The sequence below is a fragment of the Oncorhynchus mykiss genome, chromosome 11 (assembly GCF_013265735.2).
Source record: "Oncorhynchus mykiss isolate Arlee chromosome 11, USDA_OmykA_1.1, whole genome shotgun sequence".
In the NCBI taxonomy this organism is placed as follows: domain Eukaryota; kingdom Metazoa; phylum Chordata; class Actinopteri; order Salmoniformes; family Salmonidae; genus Oncorhynchus; species Oncorhynchus mykiss.
In genome coordinates this window covers 4,033,156-4,048,524 of record NC_048575.1, presented here as the reverse complement: position 1 = coordinate 4,048,524, position 15,369 = coordinate 4,033,156, and the positions used below count along the sequence as shown (strand labels likewise).

Genomic DNA, 15,369 nt, shown 5'->3' with positions numbered 1-15,369 from the left:
GACCCTGGTTCAGAGGTCTAAGGCACTGCATCTCAGTGCTAGAGGTGTCACTACAGACCCTGGTTCAGAGGTCTAAGGCACTGCATCTCAGTGCTAGAGGAGTCACTACAGACCCTGGTTCAGAGGTCTAAGGCACTGCATCTCAGTGCTAGAGGTGTCACTACAGACCCTGGTTCAGAGGTCTAAGGCACTGCATCTCAGTGCTAGAGGCGTCACTACAGACCCTGGTTCAGAGGTCTAAGGCACTGCATCTCAGTGCTAGAGGTGTCACTACAGACCCTGGTTCAGAGGTCTAAGGCACTGCATCTCAGTGCTAGAGGCGTCACTAAAGACCCTGGTTCAGAGGTCCAAGGCACTGCATCTCAGTGGTAGAGGAGTCACTACAGACCCTGGTTCAGAGGTCTAAGGCACTGCATCTCAGTGCTAGAGGAGTCACTACAGACCCTGGTTCAGAGGTCTAAGGCACTGCATCTCAGTGCTAGAGGTGTCACTACAGACCCTGGTTCAGAGGTCTAAGGCACTGCATCTCAGTGCTAGAGGTGTCACTACAGACCCTGGTTCAGAGGTCTAAGGCACTGCATCTCAGTGCTAGAGGCGTCACTACAGACCCTGGTTCAGAGGTCCAAGGCACTGCATCTCAGTGGTAGAGGAGTCACTACAGACCCTGGTTCAGAGGTCTAAGGCACTGCATCTCAGTGCTAGAGGAGTCACTACAGACCCTGGTTCAGAGGTCTAAGGCACTGCATCTCAGTGCTAGAGGTGTCACTACAGACCCTGGTTCAGAGGTCTAAGGCACTGCATCTCAGTGCTAGAGGCGTCACTACAGACCCTGGTTCAGAGGTCTAAGACATCTCAGTGCTAGAGGAGTCACTACAGACCCTGGTTCAGAGGTCTAAGACATCTCAGTGCTAGAGGACGTCACTACAGACCCTGGTTCAGAGGTCCAAGGCACTGCATCTCAGTGCTAGAGGTGTCACTACAGACCCTGGTTCAGAGGTCTAAGGCACTGCATCTCAGTGCTAGAGGCGTCACTACAGACACCCTGGTTCAGAGGTCCAAGGCACTGCATCTCAGTGGTAGAGGAGTCACTACAGACACCCTGGTTCAGAGGTCTAAGGCACTGCATCTCAGTGCTAGAGGTGTCACTACAGACCCTGGTTCAGAGGTCTAAGACATCTCAGTGCTAGAGGCGTCACTACAGACACCCTGGTTCAGAGGTCCAAGGCACTGCATCTCAGTGGTAGAGGAGTCACTACAGACACCCTGGTTCAGAGGTCTAAGGCACTGCATCTCAGTGCTAGAGGTGTCACTACAGACCCTGGTTCAGAGGTCTAAGACATCTCAGTGCTAGAGGACGTCACTACAGACCCTGGTTCAGAGGTCTAAGGCACTGCATCTCAGTGCTAGAGGAGTCACTACAGACCCTGGTTCAGAGGTCTAAGGCACTGCATCTCAGTGCTAGAGGTGTCACTACAGACCCTGGTTCAGAGGTCCAAGGCACTGCATCTCAGTGCTAGAGGTGTCACTACAGACACCCTGGCTCAGCGGTCTAAGGCACTGCATCTCAGTGCTAGAGGAGTCACTACAGACACCCTGGTTCAATTCCAGGCTGTACCAGTGTTGTCTGGGTTTGGCCGGGGTAAGTCATAATTTGTTCTTCACTTACTTGCCTAGTTTAATAAAATATTTAGCATGTCATTGTTTTCCAGACATTTCACATTGAGTAGCCTACTGGGGCGAGGGGTAACCCTCCACATATTTATTTATCAGTTATCACAACCCAGCGTTCGCTTAAGAATTCTAGACATATGCTAAATACATTCAAATAGAAAACATATTGACCAAAATAAAACCATTACAACGTGCCTCCTCAAATTGGTATGACTCCCTGATCAAATAAAGGTTAAACAAAATGAATAAATAAAAGTTTAGCTTGTGTTAGCCACTCCGAGGCGCTAGGGGGAGCTGTGTTCAACAGACCGTCCCATCACCTGATGGACGCGCACATTTTGAATCAATAAGAAAAAAAATGTGTTTATTTCCTGTTATAGTAAACGGTTTGAAAAACATTAGCGATGGAGGCTGATCCAAATAACAGAACATTGATAATTACAAGCACGACAGATGGAAATGTATGCTTTTCCGATGTGACAACTGTTGCTAAAAGATGGATGATTGACTTCAGTTTTGTTAGTTTGTGTCAATTCTTCAAAGAGGGCAAATTTGAAGAATTCAACCAAACGATTTCGACGCTGGAAAGTAAGTTTTGCTGGTTGAGGTTAATTTAGTTTATATGGACTAATGTAGTTACTAGCTATAACGGGTGTGTATCATTCTGTTTTAGCGATCATTGATGGTACCCCTCATTTAAACACCGAACAGAGACAGAAAAGGCAGATATGTGGCTTCCTCGCACGGATAATGCACGGGAAACATTTAGGTAAGTTAACCCAGCGATATTTTAGTTTCGTTTTGTTGCCTTTCGTTTGTTTGCATTGCAGGTATCAATCAGTACTGATCTTTAAGTTTTTAGATGTCTCGATAGCTTTATTAACTAGTATAATAATAATAAGTTGTTTGTTATAGACGTGTCCTTCGACAGAGACGAGCGGTTGTCGCCTCTGATGTCGGCTGTCGGTGTCTGGGCGTCTCAGGAAGAGACTGTGGCGGATGACACTCTGTTCCAGCACATCGCCAATCTACTCTATGTTCAGGTGATGATTTAATGTGTTGGTTTTCTGTGCTCTACATTCCTACTGTGTATACTGTCTCTGTCTACATGCAACAATTCATTATTATTATAGTCGCACACTAACCAGACCAGGAGCCGCATCAAAAGTCTCGGAGCAGAAAGGGGATTTTTTTTTGGGGGGGGGGGGGGGGGGGGGGGGGGGGGGGGGGTCAGGTTTGTCTTTTGTAAATTCCAATGAAAAAGGTTACATGCTAGCTAGCATGAGGATGAAAAGGGCAGGTTTCCAGGAAAACTGTAGTATTTAAATCTTCTCTGGGGCAGTGTGGATAAATGTAACATTTGGAGTACAGTGGGATATCCCATCCCTGCATTGAGGTTCGTTTTCCATCCCATATCTTGTACCAGTCTACGGCGTCTTAATCTAACTATATAATTGACTTCCGACCTCAATGCAGCTTAGTGTAAACCGGCGTAATGGTATCATCTGGCAACATGGACAAAACAAAACCTAATCCTTGATCGGCACTCTTATTCTGAGAGGAATACAGCACATACAACCTGTGAAACCGGGCTTGGATTTCTAGGTATTGTCTTGAATTCTGTTTATAGCACTGATGAGCTGTGCTTAACTCACTGGTCTTCTCTTCCAGAGTGTTGCTCTGTGTTAGACTCACTGGTCTTCTCTTCCCACTGTGTTGCTGTGTGTTTTAACTCACTGGTCTTCTCTTCCAGAGTGTTGCTCTGTGTTAGACTCACTGGTCTTCTCTTCCCACTGTGTTGCTGTGTGTTTTAACTCACTGGTCTTCTCTTCCAGAGTGTTGCTGTGTGTTTGACTCACTGGTCTTCTCTTCCAGAGTGTTGCTGTGTGTTTTAACTCACTGGTCTTCTCTTCCAGAGTGTTGCTGTGTGTTTTAACTCACTGGTCTTCTCTTCCAGAGTGTTGCTGTGTGTTTTAACTCACCGGTCTTCTCTTCCAGAGTGTTGCTGTGTGTTTAGACTCACTGGTCTTCTCTTCCAGAGTGTTGCTGTGTGTTTTAACTCACCGGTCTTCTCTTCCAGAGTGTTGCTGTGTGTTTAGACTCACTGGTCTTCTCTTCCAGAGTGTTGCTGTGTGTTTAGACTCACTGGTCTTCTCTTCCAGAGTGTTGCTGTGTGTTTTAACTCACTGGTCTTCTCTTCCAGAGTGTTGCTGTGTGTTTTAACTCACTGGTCTTCTCTTCCAGAGTGTTGCTGTGTGTTTTAACTCACTGGTCTTCTCTTCCAGAGTGTTGCTGTGTGTTTTAACTCACTGGTCTTCTCTTCCAGAGTGTTGCTGTGTGTTTTAACTCACTGGTCTTCTCTTCCAGAGTGTTGCTGTGTGTTTAGACTCACTGGTCTTCTCTTCCCACTGTGTTGCTGTGTGTTTTAACTCACTGGTCTTCTCTTCCAGAGTGTTGCTGTGTGTTAGACTCACTGGTCTTCTCTTCCAGAGTGTTGCTGTGTGTTTTAACTCACTGGTCTTCTCTTCCAGAGTGTTGCTGTGTGTTTTAACTCACTGGTCTTCTCTTCCAGAGTGTTGCTGTGTGTTTAGACTCACTGGTCTTCTCTTCCAGAGTGTTGCTGTGTGTTTAGACTCACTGGTCTTCTCTTCCAGAGTGTTGCTGTGTGTTTGACTCACTGGTCTTCTCTTCCAGAGTGTTGCTGTGTGTTTTAACTCACCGGTCTTCTCTTCCAGAGTGTTGCTGTGTGTTTAGACTCACTGGTCTTCTCTTCCAGAGTGTTGCTGTGTGTTTAGACTCACTGGTCTTCTCTTCCAGAGTGTTGCTGTGTGTTTGACTCACTGGTCTTCTCTTCCAGAGTGTTGCTGTGTGTTTTAACTCACCGGTCTTCTCTTCCAGAGTGTTGCTGTGTGTTTAGACTCACTGGTCTTCTCTTCCAGAGTGTTGCTGTGTGTTTTAACTCACCGGTCTTCTCTTCCAGAGTGTTGCTGTGTGTTTAGACTCACTGGTCTTCTCTTCCAGAGTGTTGCTGTGTGTTTAGACTCACTGGTCTTCTCTTCCAGAGTGTTGCTGTGTGTTTGACTCACTGGTCTTCTCTTCCAGAGTGTTGCTGTGTGTTTTAACTCACCGGTCTTCTCTTCCAGAGTGTTGCTGTGTGTTTAGACTCACTGGTCTTCTCTTCCAGAGTGTTGCTGTGTGTTTTAACTCACCGGTCTTCTCTTCCAGAGTGTTGCTGTGTGTTTAGACTCACTGGTCTTCTCTTCCAGAGTGTTGCTGTGTGTTTAGACTCACTGGTCTTCTCTTCCAGAGTGTTGCTGTGTGTTTTAACTCACTGGTCTTCTCTTCCAGAGTGTTGCTGTGTGTTTTAACTCACTGGTCTTCTCTTCCAGAGTGTTGCTGTGTGTTTTAACTCACTGGTCTTCTCTTCCAGAGTGTTGCTGTGTGTTTTAACTCACTGGTCTTCTCTTCCAGAGTGTTGCTGTGTGTTTTAACTCACTGGTCTTCTCTTCCAGAGTGTTGCTGTGTGTTTAGACTCACTGGTCTTCTCTTCCAGAGTGTTGCTGTGTGTTTAGACTCACTGGTCTTCTCTTCCCACTGTGTTGCTGTGTGTTTTAACTCACTGGTCTTCTCTTCCAGAGTGTTGCTGTGTGTTAGACTCACTGGTCTTCTCTTCCAGAGTGTTGCTGTGTGTTTTAACTCACTGGTCTTCTCTTCCAGAGTGTTGCTGTGTGTTTTAACTCACTGGTCTTCTCTTCCAGAGTGTTGCTGTGTGTTTTAACTCACTGGTCTTCTCTTCCAGAGTGTTGCTGTGTGTTTAGACTCACTGGTCTTCTCTTCCAGAGTGTTGCTGTGTGTTTTAACTCACTGGTCTTCTCTTCCCACTGTGTTACTGTGTGTTTTAACTCACTGGTCTTCTCTTCCAGAGTGTTGCTGTGTGTTTTAACTCACTGGTCTTCTCTTCCAGAGTGTTGCTGTGTGTTTTAACTCACTGGTCTTCTCTTCCAGAGTGTTGCTGTGTGTTTTAACTCACTGGTCTTCTCTTCCAGAGTGTTGCTGTGTGTTTAGACTCACTGGTCTTCTCTTCCAGAGTGTTGCTGTGTGTCTGGAGAAAGGGAACTGCGTCTTGGCTTCATCAGCTCTCAAATGGCTCGAGGAGGAGTGTGAAATCCCACAGGTAAGCAATGCCTCCACAGCACATATATGACTGGGGACTTTTAAAGTACCTGTGCAGTGTTTACGGATTTCCGTGAAATAATGAATTACTATATATATATATGGTCCCGGGTCTGTGTGTGCTCTTGCCATCTCCATTGATGTCATTGTCAAGCCATTTGGATTGACAACGAGTGACAGGTAGCTGTCGTGATCGCACCAACAGAGTGGCACTCGGGCTATATTTCCCTCCCTTCGTTTCCAGAACTTGGGAATCAAGCTGTCATTGATCGTGAGTAAGAGGGACACGTATCACCCGTTCCTGCTCAGCTTCAGCTGGAACCGTCTGCTGGAGAACGTACAGACCTTCCTGGATCGCTTCCTGGAGAAACACCCGTCGGACTTCCTGCTCCAGGTAGGGACCTGAACCAGTGACTAGGGTTGGGCACTATCCAGATTTTCATACCGTTCTTCTCTGACCCCTTGGCTATTTGGGGGATTTACCGGTTTAGAAACACAAGGGGGCGCCAAAACACAAACGCCCGTTGGTCTTTGATTATTAGGATGCTAACATCATGAGCACAAGTAGGAGTGATTTTTACATGGAGGCTGCTAGCTAAATATGCTAACGACGTAAACAAAAACATTTTGTAGAATAATATCAAAGACATTGGTACAACTATGAAAGCTGTCATCAAGGTAAAGGGTGGCTATTTTAAATGTATTTTTGGTTACTACATGATTCCATGTGTGTTATTTCATAGTTTTAATGTCTTCACTATTATTCTACAATGTAGAAAATAGTAAAAATAAAGAAAAACCCTTGAATGAGTAGGTGTTCTAAAACATTTGACCGGTAGTCTGCACTATCCATTTCTCAATTGTCGCTTAAAAATCCTTATTTATCCTGTCGCCTCGCCTCAATCTTCATTGATTTTTGAAGTGGGTGTAACAGGTGACATCAATAAGGGATTGGGGGGTGGGGGGTTGGGGGTGTGTACTGGTGCATCAATAAGGGATTGAGGTGTGGGGGGTTGGGGGTGTGTACTGGTGCATCAACTACAGAAGCAGGGAATAGGCTCCTGTCCTATGGGTCTTTCTGGCTCGTACAAGGCTTACATACTTACTTAGGGGTATCGGGTGCCTTTTGGGAAGTAACTCCTGTAATAGTGTTTTTTTATTCTGCTTTACCCCCTGTTTTTCAGGCAGCCACTAAGGTGGTCAAGGCAGGCCAGGAGACAGGGGAGGATTCTGAGACTCGGGAGGCGTCATATACTACCAGCCAATCTTCTGAACACTCCAAAGTGTAAGGACTGGTTCAATATGTCTTTTATCTACTATAATCTCACTATTTATAGATCTATTGAAACATTGTTTTTAATAACCCTGCATGCATAATCAAAATGATTTGATTAGACTTCTTATTATTTGATTTTACTGAATTGAATGTAGTATTTTTGGTGTGTTTTCTTCATCGTAACAGTGCTTTCTGTGTAATTCAGTCTTGTCGACTACGAGCGTGAATTCAAGTGAAGATGCTCAACCGAAGCATTATGGGGGAAACAACCTCAAACGATCATATGTTCAGTTCAGAAATTATCTTTGAGGTGAAAGTAACGTATGCTGCTTTTTCCTACCAGGAATCAGGAGACCGGTGTTCTTATGAGGTGAGTGTTTGTAGTAAGTTACTTAGAATGAGTGAGGGGGCCTAGCGTCCCAGAGACTCTGGGTTCGCGCCCAGGCTCTGTCGTAACCGGCCGTGACCGGGAGGTCCGTGGGGCGACGCACAATTGGCCTAGTGTCGTCCGGTTTAGGGAGGGTTTGACCGGTAGGGAAATCCTTGTCTCATTGCACACCAGCGACTCCTGTGGCGGGCCGGGCGCAGTGCGCGCTAACCAAGGCTGCCAGGTGCACGGTGTAGCCTCCGACACATTGGTGCGGCTGGCTTCCGGGTTGGATACGCGCTGTGTTAAGAAGCAGTGCGGCTTGGTTGGGTTGTGTATCGGAGGACGCATGACTTTTTTTTTTTGTAGCGATGAGACAAGTTAGTAGCTACTAAACGATTGGATACCATGAAATTGGGGAGGAAAAGGGGTAAAATTAAACAATGAAAAAATAATAATAATAATAAATAAAGAATGAATGAGGGACCGTTGGGATAACCTTGTAAAAATAAAGACTTGTTTCAGCTAATGGAGAGGAGGAAGGTTACCTTCTGAAACATGGAAACTGCACTCCTGTCAATGCTCTGTATACAGTATATTCTGAATGTATTCAGACCCCAAAACAATTACGTTGCAGCCTTATTCTAAGTTAATTGTTTTCCTCGTCAATCTATACACAACACACCTTAATTACAAATTAGTTAATTAATTACTTAATGATAAAAACTGTTTTTTTATTTTGCAAATGTATTAAAAGTTTTTTAACAACGTAGGTAAATAAGTATTAAGACCCGTTGGAACCACCAAGACTCTTCCTAGAGCTGGCCGCCCGGCCGAACTGATCAACCAGGGAAGAAGAGCCTTGGTCAGGGAGGCGACCAAGATCCCCATGGTCATTCTGACAGAGTTCTAGAGTTCTTCTGAGTGAGAGAACCTTCCAGAAGGACAACCGTCTCTGCAGCACTTCACCAAATCAGGCTTTTATGGTAGTGGCAAGACGGACTCCTCGGTAAAAGGCACATCACAGCATGCTTGGAGGGATCTAAAGATTCTCTGGTCTGATGAAACCATGATTGAACTCTTTGGCCTGAATGCCAAGCATCACGTTTGGAGGAAACCTGGCACCATCCCTATGGTGAAGCATGGTGGTGGCAGCATCATGCTGTGGGGATGTTTTTCAGCGGCAGGGGGCTGGGAGACCAGTCAGGATCGAGGGAAAGATGAACGGAGCAAAGTACAGAGAGATCATTGATGAAAACCTGCTCCAGAGCGCTCAGGACCTCAGACTGGGGCAAAGGTTCACCTTCCAACAGGACAACGATCCAAAGCACACAGCCAAGACAACACAGGAGTGGCTTCGGGACAAGTCTCTGAATGTCCTTGAGTGACCCAGCCAGAGCCCGGACTTGAACCCGATCGAACATCTCTGAAGAGACCTGAAAATAGCTGTGCAGCGACGCTCCCCATTCAACCTGACAGAGCTTGAGAAGATCTGCAGAGAAGAATGGGAGACACTCCCCAAATACAGGTGAGCCAAGTTTGTAACTGATTAAAGGGTCTGAATGCCTTTTTAAAATATATATTTAATACATTAAACCTGTTTTTGCTTTGTCATTATGAGGTTTTCTATTGTGATGTCATTATGGGCTATTGTGATGTCATTATGGGCTATTGTGATGTCATTATGGGCTATTGTGATGTCATTATGGGCTATTGTGATGTCATTATGGGCTATTGTGATGTCATTATGGGCTATTGTGACGTCATTGTGGGGTATTGTGTGTAGATTGATGGGGGAAAAAACAAATTTAATACATAGAATAAGGCTGTTATGTAACAAAATATGGAAAAGGTCAAGGGGTAGAAATGTAAGTTAAGGGCGTTGGTCAAAAGTTGTGCTCACTCATCCTCAAGTCAAACCACTTTAGTTTTGACCAGAGGATTATGGGGGATTATGGCCTTGCTATAGTAGGTCAATGTCTGCTTCCCGGGGGGGGGGGGCATCGTTTATAAACTGTTGTGCTATTTCTGAGAAGACTACACACACACACACAATGATTTATGAAGTTGACGCACACCATACATACTCGTGCTTCCTGTTTATAAATCAGACCTGTCAGAAAACGACGCACGTGAACGACCATCATAACTCCGTCTGAAAACACCCATCAGTCACCTTGTTTTTAATGGTGACAACACAACGCTCCTCTATTTGCTTTATACTTTGGGGGTCTTAGGCCCAAGATACTATCTAAAGGAAATCATTTCAAACTCAAATGTCTTTTTGTTGTCAGAACGTTTCCTTTTACGGTGACATTTTTTGTTGTTGTTTATGACAGACACAAACAAATGCAAATTTGTTGTGGAGCTGTAAACAAGTCGTTTTTAATTGTATTTATTTTCAGTAATGTTTGGCGTTTTTACTTTGTCCCGACCCCTTAAATATGCGGCCCTGCCCACAACATTCAGAAATATTGTCTACTTGAACACAATGGAAAAACTACAGTAGACCTCTTTTACAATGGTAACCTGTTACATTCTACTGTATGTTTATAAACCACGCACCCTGTCCTCTGTATGGAACAAACACTTCAAATGTATATTAACCTCTCTAATTGGCCCAATTTAACGAGATGCTTATGCTCAGTTGTTGTATGGCCACTTGGTGAATATGAACTTATCATGGCCAGAAAATATGAAATCTTTATGATACATTTATAATGTTTCTAAATGAAAATATGGTCTATGCAAGACATTTCCTCGTTCCAGTTACTCAGACCAAACAAACGTCAATGGAAAAGGTGAACCGTCTGTCTGTTTTACCATTTACACTATAGAGCAAAATTAGTGCTGCTTGAAATAGCGTATCTATTTACCACTGTGGAGTGGGTCTGTTTTTTAAATGAGAGATGGGACGGATGGTAAGCCTACCCATCGTTCTTGGTCTATAGGCTATTTTCACGTGTGAAACCATCCAGTCAGAAAATGTATTTATTCTGCAGTGGTCATGGAAACTAAATAAATCATAGAAAATCAATGATTTTTTTTCCCCCCTAATTATTTTACAATGCAAAGATACATCTATTTTTCACTCTTCTCACTAACAGCAGATGATTGTATCTTGTTATATTTGGCTACATGTTATTTTAGTTCTTTTAAAGGCTACTGTTGCCTCTTTTAAATGCCAGGAAGTGTGTACGCACGAGAAACTGTGCGCACGAGAAACTGTACGCACGAGAAACTGTACTGTCTGAAGTTTGTTGGAGGATAAGCACATTTCTCACTTCAAGTTCAGTCTTCATGAACTTTTGCCTGAGCTGGTGAACTCATGTTTTGGGGTATATTTTGCGACGTTTATAAACGAGGCCCCCATGTACCAGCGCTGTCAAACCTCATGTGGTCATTAAGCTAGCTGTGGGGGCCTTGTCAGAAGGAGCCGGCTGTGGGGGCCTTGTCAGAAGGAGCCGGCTGTGGGGGCCTTGTCAGAAGGAGCCGGCTGTGGGGGCCTTGTCAGAAGGAGCCGGCTGTGGGGGCCTTGTCAGAAGGAGCCGGCTGTGGGGGGGCCTGGTCAGAAGGGGCCGGCTGTGGGGGCCTTGTCAGAAGGAGCCGGCTGTGGGGGCCTTGTCAGAAGGAGCCGGCTGTGGGGGCCTTGTCAGAAGGAGCCGGCTGTGGGGGCCTTGTCAGAAGGAGCCGGCTGTGGGGGCCTTGTCAGAAGGAGCCGGCTGTGGGGGCCTTGTCAGAAGGAGCCGGCTGTGGGGGCCTTGTCAGAAGGAGCCGGCTGTGGGGGCCTTGTCAGAAGGAGCCGGCTGTGGGGGCCTTGTCAGAAGGAGCCGGCTGTGGGGGCCTTGTCAGAAGGAGCCGGCTGTGGGGGCCTTGTCAGAAGGAGCCGGCTGTGGGGGCCTTGTCAGAAGGAGCCGGCTGTGGGGCCTTGTCAGAAGGAGCCGGCTGTGGGGGCCTTGTCAGAAGGAGCCGGCTGTGGGGGCCTTGTCAGAAGGAGCCGGCTGTGGGGCCTTGTCAGAAGGAGCCGGCTGTGGGGGCCTTGTCAGAAGGAGCCGGCTGTGGGGGCCTTGTCAGAAGGAGCCGGCTGTGGGGGCCTTGTCAGAAGGAGCCGGCTGTGGGGGCCTTGTCAGAAGGAGCCGGCTGTGGGGGCCTTGTCAGAAGGAGCCGGCTGTGGGGGCCTTGTCAGAAGGAGCCGGCTGTGGGGGGCCTTGTCAGAAGGAGCCGGCTGTGGGGGCCTTGTCAGAAGGAGCCGGCTGTGGGGGCCTTGTCAGAAGGAGCCGGCTGTGGGGGCCTTGTCAGAAGGAGCCGGCTGTGGGGGCCTTGTCAGAAGGAGCCGGCTGTGGGGGCCTTGTCAGAAGGAGCCGGCTGTGGGGGGGCCTTGTCAGAAGGAGCCGGCTGTGGGGGGGCCTGGTCAGAAGGAGCCGGCTGTGGGGGGGCCTGGTCAGAAGGAGCCGGCTGTGGGGGGGCCTGGTCAGAAGGAGCCGGCTGTGGGGGGGCCTGGTCAGAAGGAGCCGGCTGTGGGGGGGCCTGGTCAAAAGGAGCCGGCTGTGGGGGCCCTGGTCAGAAGGAGCTGGCTGCGTAAGGAAATAGGGTGCCATTTAGGAAGCATCATTTAGGAAGCATCATTGTCTAATGATATATTGCATTTCTCCTCAGACCCAAGAAGAAGAAGCTGCTGTCAACAAGGAATATTCATCCCTGGAAACCAGAGTCTGGCAAGAAGCCTGCACTCACTGTTATGAGAAAAGGGGGTATGGTCTTCCACTCTCTGTCTCTCTGCCAGGACGTACAGCGTATTTAAGATCTTGGGTGGTTTTTAATGCTCTTTGTTCTGTCACAGTAATTCTCCTATTGCTCTTGAGAAAGAACATGGTTATAATGCCAAGTAGAAGAACTAGCCACAATGTTGTCCATGTAAAATGTACAATCTATTTATCATGCTGTTTGTCTCTGTAAAGTTGCCTCTCTCTCGCTGTTTGTCCCTGTAAAGTTCTCTCTCTCTCTGTGTGTTTGTCCCTGTAAAGTTCTCTCTCTCTCTCTGTTTGTCCCTGTAAAGTTCTCTCTCTCTCTCTGTTTGTCCCTGTAAAGTTCTCGCTCTTTTTTTGTCCCTGTAAAGTTCTCTCTCTCTCTCTCTCTCTGTTTGTCCCTGTAAAGTTCTCTCTCTCTCTCTCTCTCTCTCTGTTTGTCCCTGTAAAGTTCTCTCTCTCTCTCCCTCTCTCTCTCTCTCTGTTTGTCCCTGTAAAGTTCTCTCTCTCTCTGTCTCTCTGTCTCTCTCTGTAAAGTAGAGTTTAAATGTTCATGTTCTATAATAGTTACACAATGTATATTTACTATCTATCCAGATGTAATATGTATTAAATTACTTCATTATTGCTATGTAATAACTGGGGGACAAAAATGGCATGTATATAAAAGATGACAACACGTTTATTTTTGTCCTCTGAAGGGTGGATGGACCCAAAAATAAACCCATAAAAAGAGAAGTTGACTCTCTCTCTCTTTGTCTCTCTCTGTCTCTCTCTCTCTTGCTGTTTGTCCATGCAGTGTCGACGAGGTTGACCTCCCGAAGAGCCTCGTCTGAGACGACCCTGAACACCACGACTCTTAGCAACACAACTCTGAACACCAATACAACCAGGAAGACTCATGGCGTAGGTCAACAAGAGCACTGTTTCCCTGATGGGGGCAAACTTTAGCCATTTCTCCAATTAAATGTTCCAAAAATATATGTATACAAGTTTTATATATATATTTTTTTAGTTCTGATGGCACACAACAGTTGAATTAAGACCATGAGGCATTTAAGTATCAATGGATATTGTTCATTTTTAAAAAGTCCAAAATGGCTGTACCAACCCCCAGATTGCCCCTTTTTCTCCCCCGTGTGTAGAGGTGGCCGTGGGATCTGGACTTGGCGCTGAAGGCGGGAGTGAAGCGTCACGGGGAGGGGAAATGGTCGCGTATCCTCCAGGAACACGACTTCCAGGGGCGCACGGGGGTTCAACTCAAAGACCGTTGGAGGGTCCTCAAGAAGGCGCATAAAGTCAACTCCTCCTAAGGCCCGTGTCTCAAATGGGATCTTATTCACTACGAAGTGCACTACTTTTGACCAGAGCCCTATGAGACCTGAATAGGGAAAAAAAGGGTGTGACCTTCGGGACTAAGTTTTTAAAAATATTTATTTACCTTTATTTAACCAGGCAAGTCAGTTAAGAACAAATTCTTATTTTCAATGATGGCCTAGGAACAGTGAGTTAAACTGCCTTGTTCAGGGGCAGAACGATAGATTTTGTACCTTGTCAGCTCGGGGGTTTGAACTTGCAACCTTCCGGTTACAACGCTCTAACCACTAGGCTACCCTGCCACCTCTACACTCTAACCACTAGGCTACCCTGCCACCTCTACACTCTAACCACTAGGCTACCCTGCCACCTCTACACTCTAACCACTAGGCTACCCTGCCACCCCTACACTCTAACCACTAGGCTACCCTGCCACCTCTACACTCTAACCACTAGGCTACCCTGCAGTCCCAGGTTAGTCCGTTTGTGGATTCTGGGGTTTATATATACGGTACTCTACTGTTAGTAATCTTGCCTAGTTTTAATAAATAGTGTTCAGGCTCCTTAGTTTTCTCTTCTTTAAGCTCTGTTTTAAACTTAGTGTATTAGTACCGCTCACTGTACAGTTTTATATAAGGGATTGTAAATAGGTTATGTGTCCTTGTATTTCCAGAGTTGGTGTGTGTGTGTGAGAGAGTAAGTTTAAGGCTGTGATTCAATCCGAGGGAGACGATGTCCCATTTGAGTGGAAATATGCCCGGGTTTACCATGACTCTCCATAAACAAACACGAGAACGTTTTAAAAAAGCTGCATTGTGTTCAACCTGAAACTGGGTTGTATCCCGGCCTTTCTTAACACAAGGCTTCAATGCCATTAACCGGTAACCACCAGTAGCTGGCATGATATTACTACCAGTAACCACCAGTAGCTGGCATGATATTACTACCAGTAACCACCAGTAGCTGGCATGATATTACTACCAGTAACCACCAGTAGCTGGCATGATATTACTACCAGTAACCACCAGTAGCTGGCATGATATTACTACCAGTGACCACCAGTAGCTGGCATGATATTACTACCAGTAACCACCAGTAGCTGGCATGATATTACTACCAGTAACCACCAGTAGCTGGCATGATATTACTACCAGTAACCACCAGTAGCTGGCATGATATTACTACCAGTAACCACCAGTAGCTGGCATGATATTACTACCAGTGACCACCAGTAGCTGGCATGATATTACTACCAGTAACCACCAGTAGCTGGCATGATATTACTACCAGTAACCACCAGTAGCTGGCATGATATTACTACCAGTAACCACCAGTAGCTGGCATGATATTACTACCAGTAACCACCAGTAGCTGGCATGATATTACTACCAGTAACCACCAGTAGCTGGCATGATATTACTACCAGTAACCACCAGTAGCTGGCATGATATTACTACCAGTAACCACCAGTAGCTGGCATGATATTACTACCAGTGACCACCAGTAGCTGGCATGATATTACTACCAGTAACCACCAGTAGCTGGCATGATATTACTACCAGTAACCACCAGTAGCTGGCATGATATTACTACCAGTAACCACCAGTAGCTGGCATGATATTACTACCAGTAACCACCAGTAGCTGGCATGATATTACTACCAGTAACCACCAGTAGCTGGCATGATATTACTACCAGTAACCACCAGTAGCTGGCATGATATTACTACCAGTAACCACCAGTAGCTGGCATGATATTACTACCAGTAACCACCAGTAGCTGGCATGATATTACTACCAGTAACCACCAGTAGCTGGCAT

At 46.2% G+C, this 15,369-nt stretch overlaps 1 protein-coding gene across 1 annotated transcript; it reads left to right on the top strand.

Annotated features, from left to right (window-relative positions):
• Nucleotides 1–2,022: 2,022 nt before the first annotated feature.
• terf1 (telomeric repeat binding factor (NIMA-interacting) 1) lies at nucleotides 2,023–13,778 on the top strand. Its single transcript, XM_036934673.1, has 10 exons — nucleotides 2,023–2,259; nucleotides 2,345–2,440; nucleotides 2,587–2,714; nucleotides 5,759–5,845; nucleotides 6,089–6,238; nucleotides 7,029–7,129; nucleotides 7,464–7,490; nucleotides 12,144–12,238; nucleotides 13,032–13,138; nucleotides 13,378–13,778. The coding sequence occupies exons 1-10, from the start codon at nucleotides 2,076–2,078 to the stop codon at nucleotides 13,543–13,545; spliced, it is 1,143 nt and encodes a 380-aa protein (XP_036790568.1). The 5' UTR covers nucleotides 2,023–2,075; the 3' UTR covers nucleotides 13,546–13,778.
• Nucleotides 13,779–15,369: the final 1,591 nt, after the last annotated feature.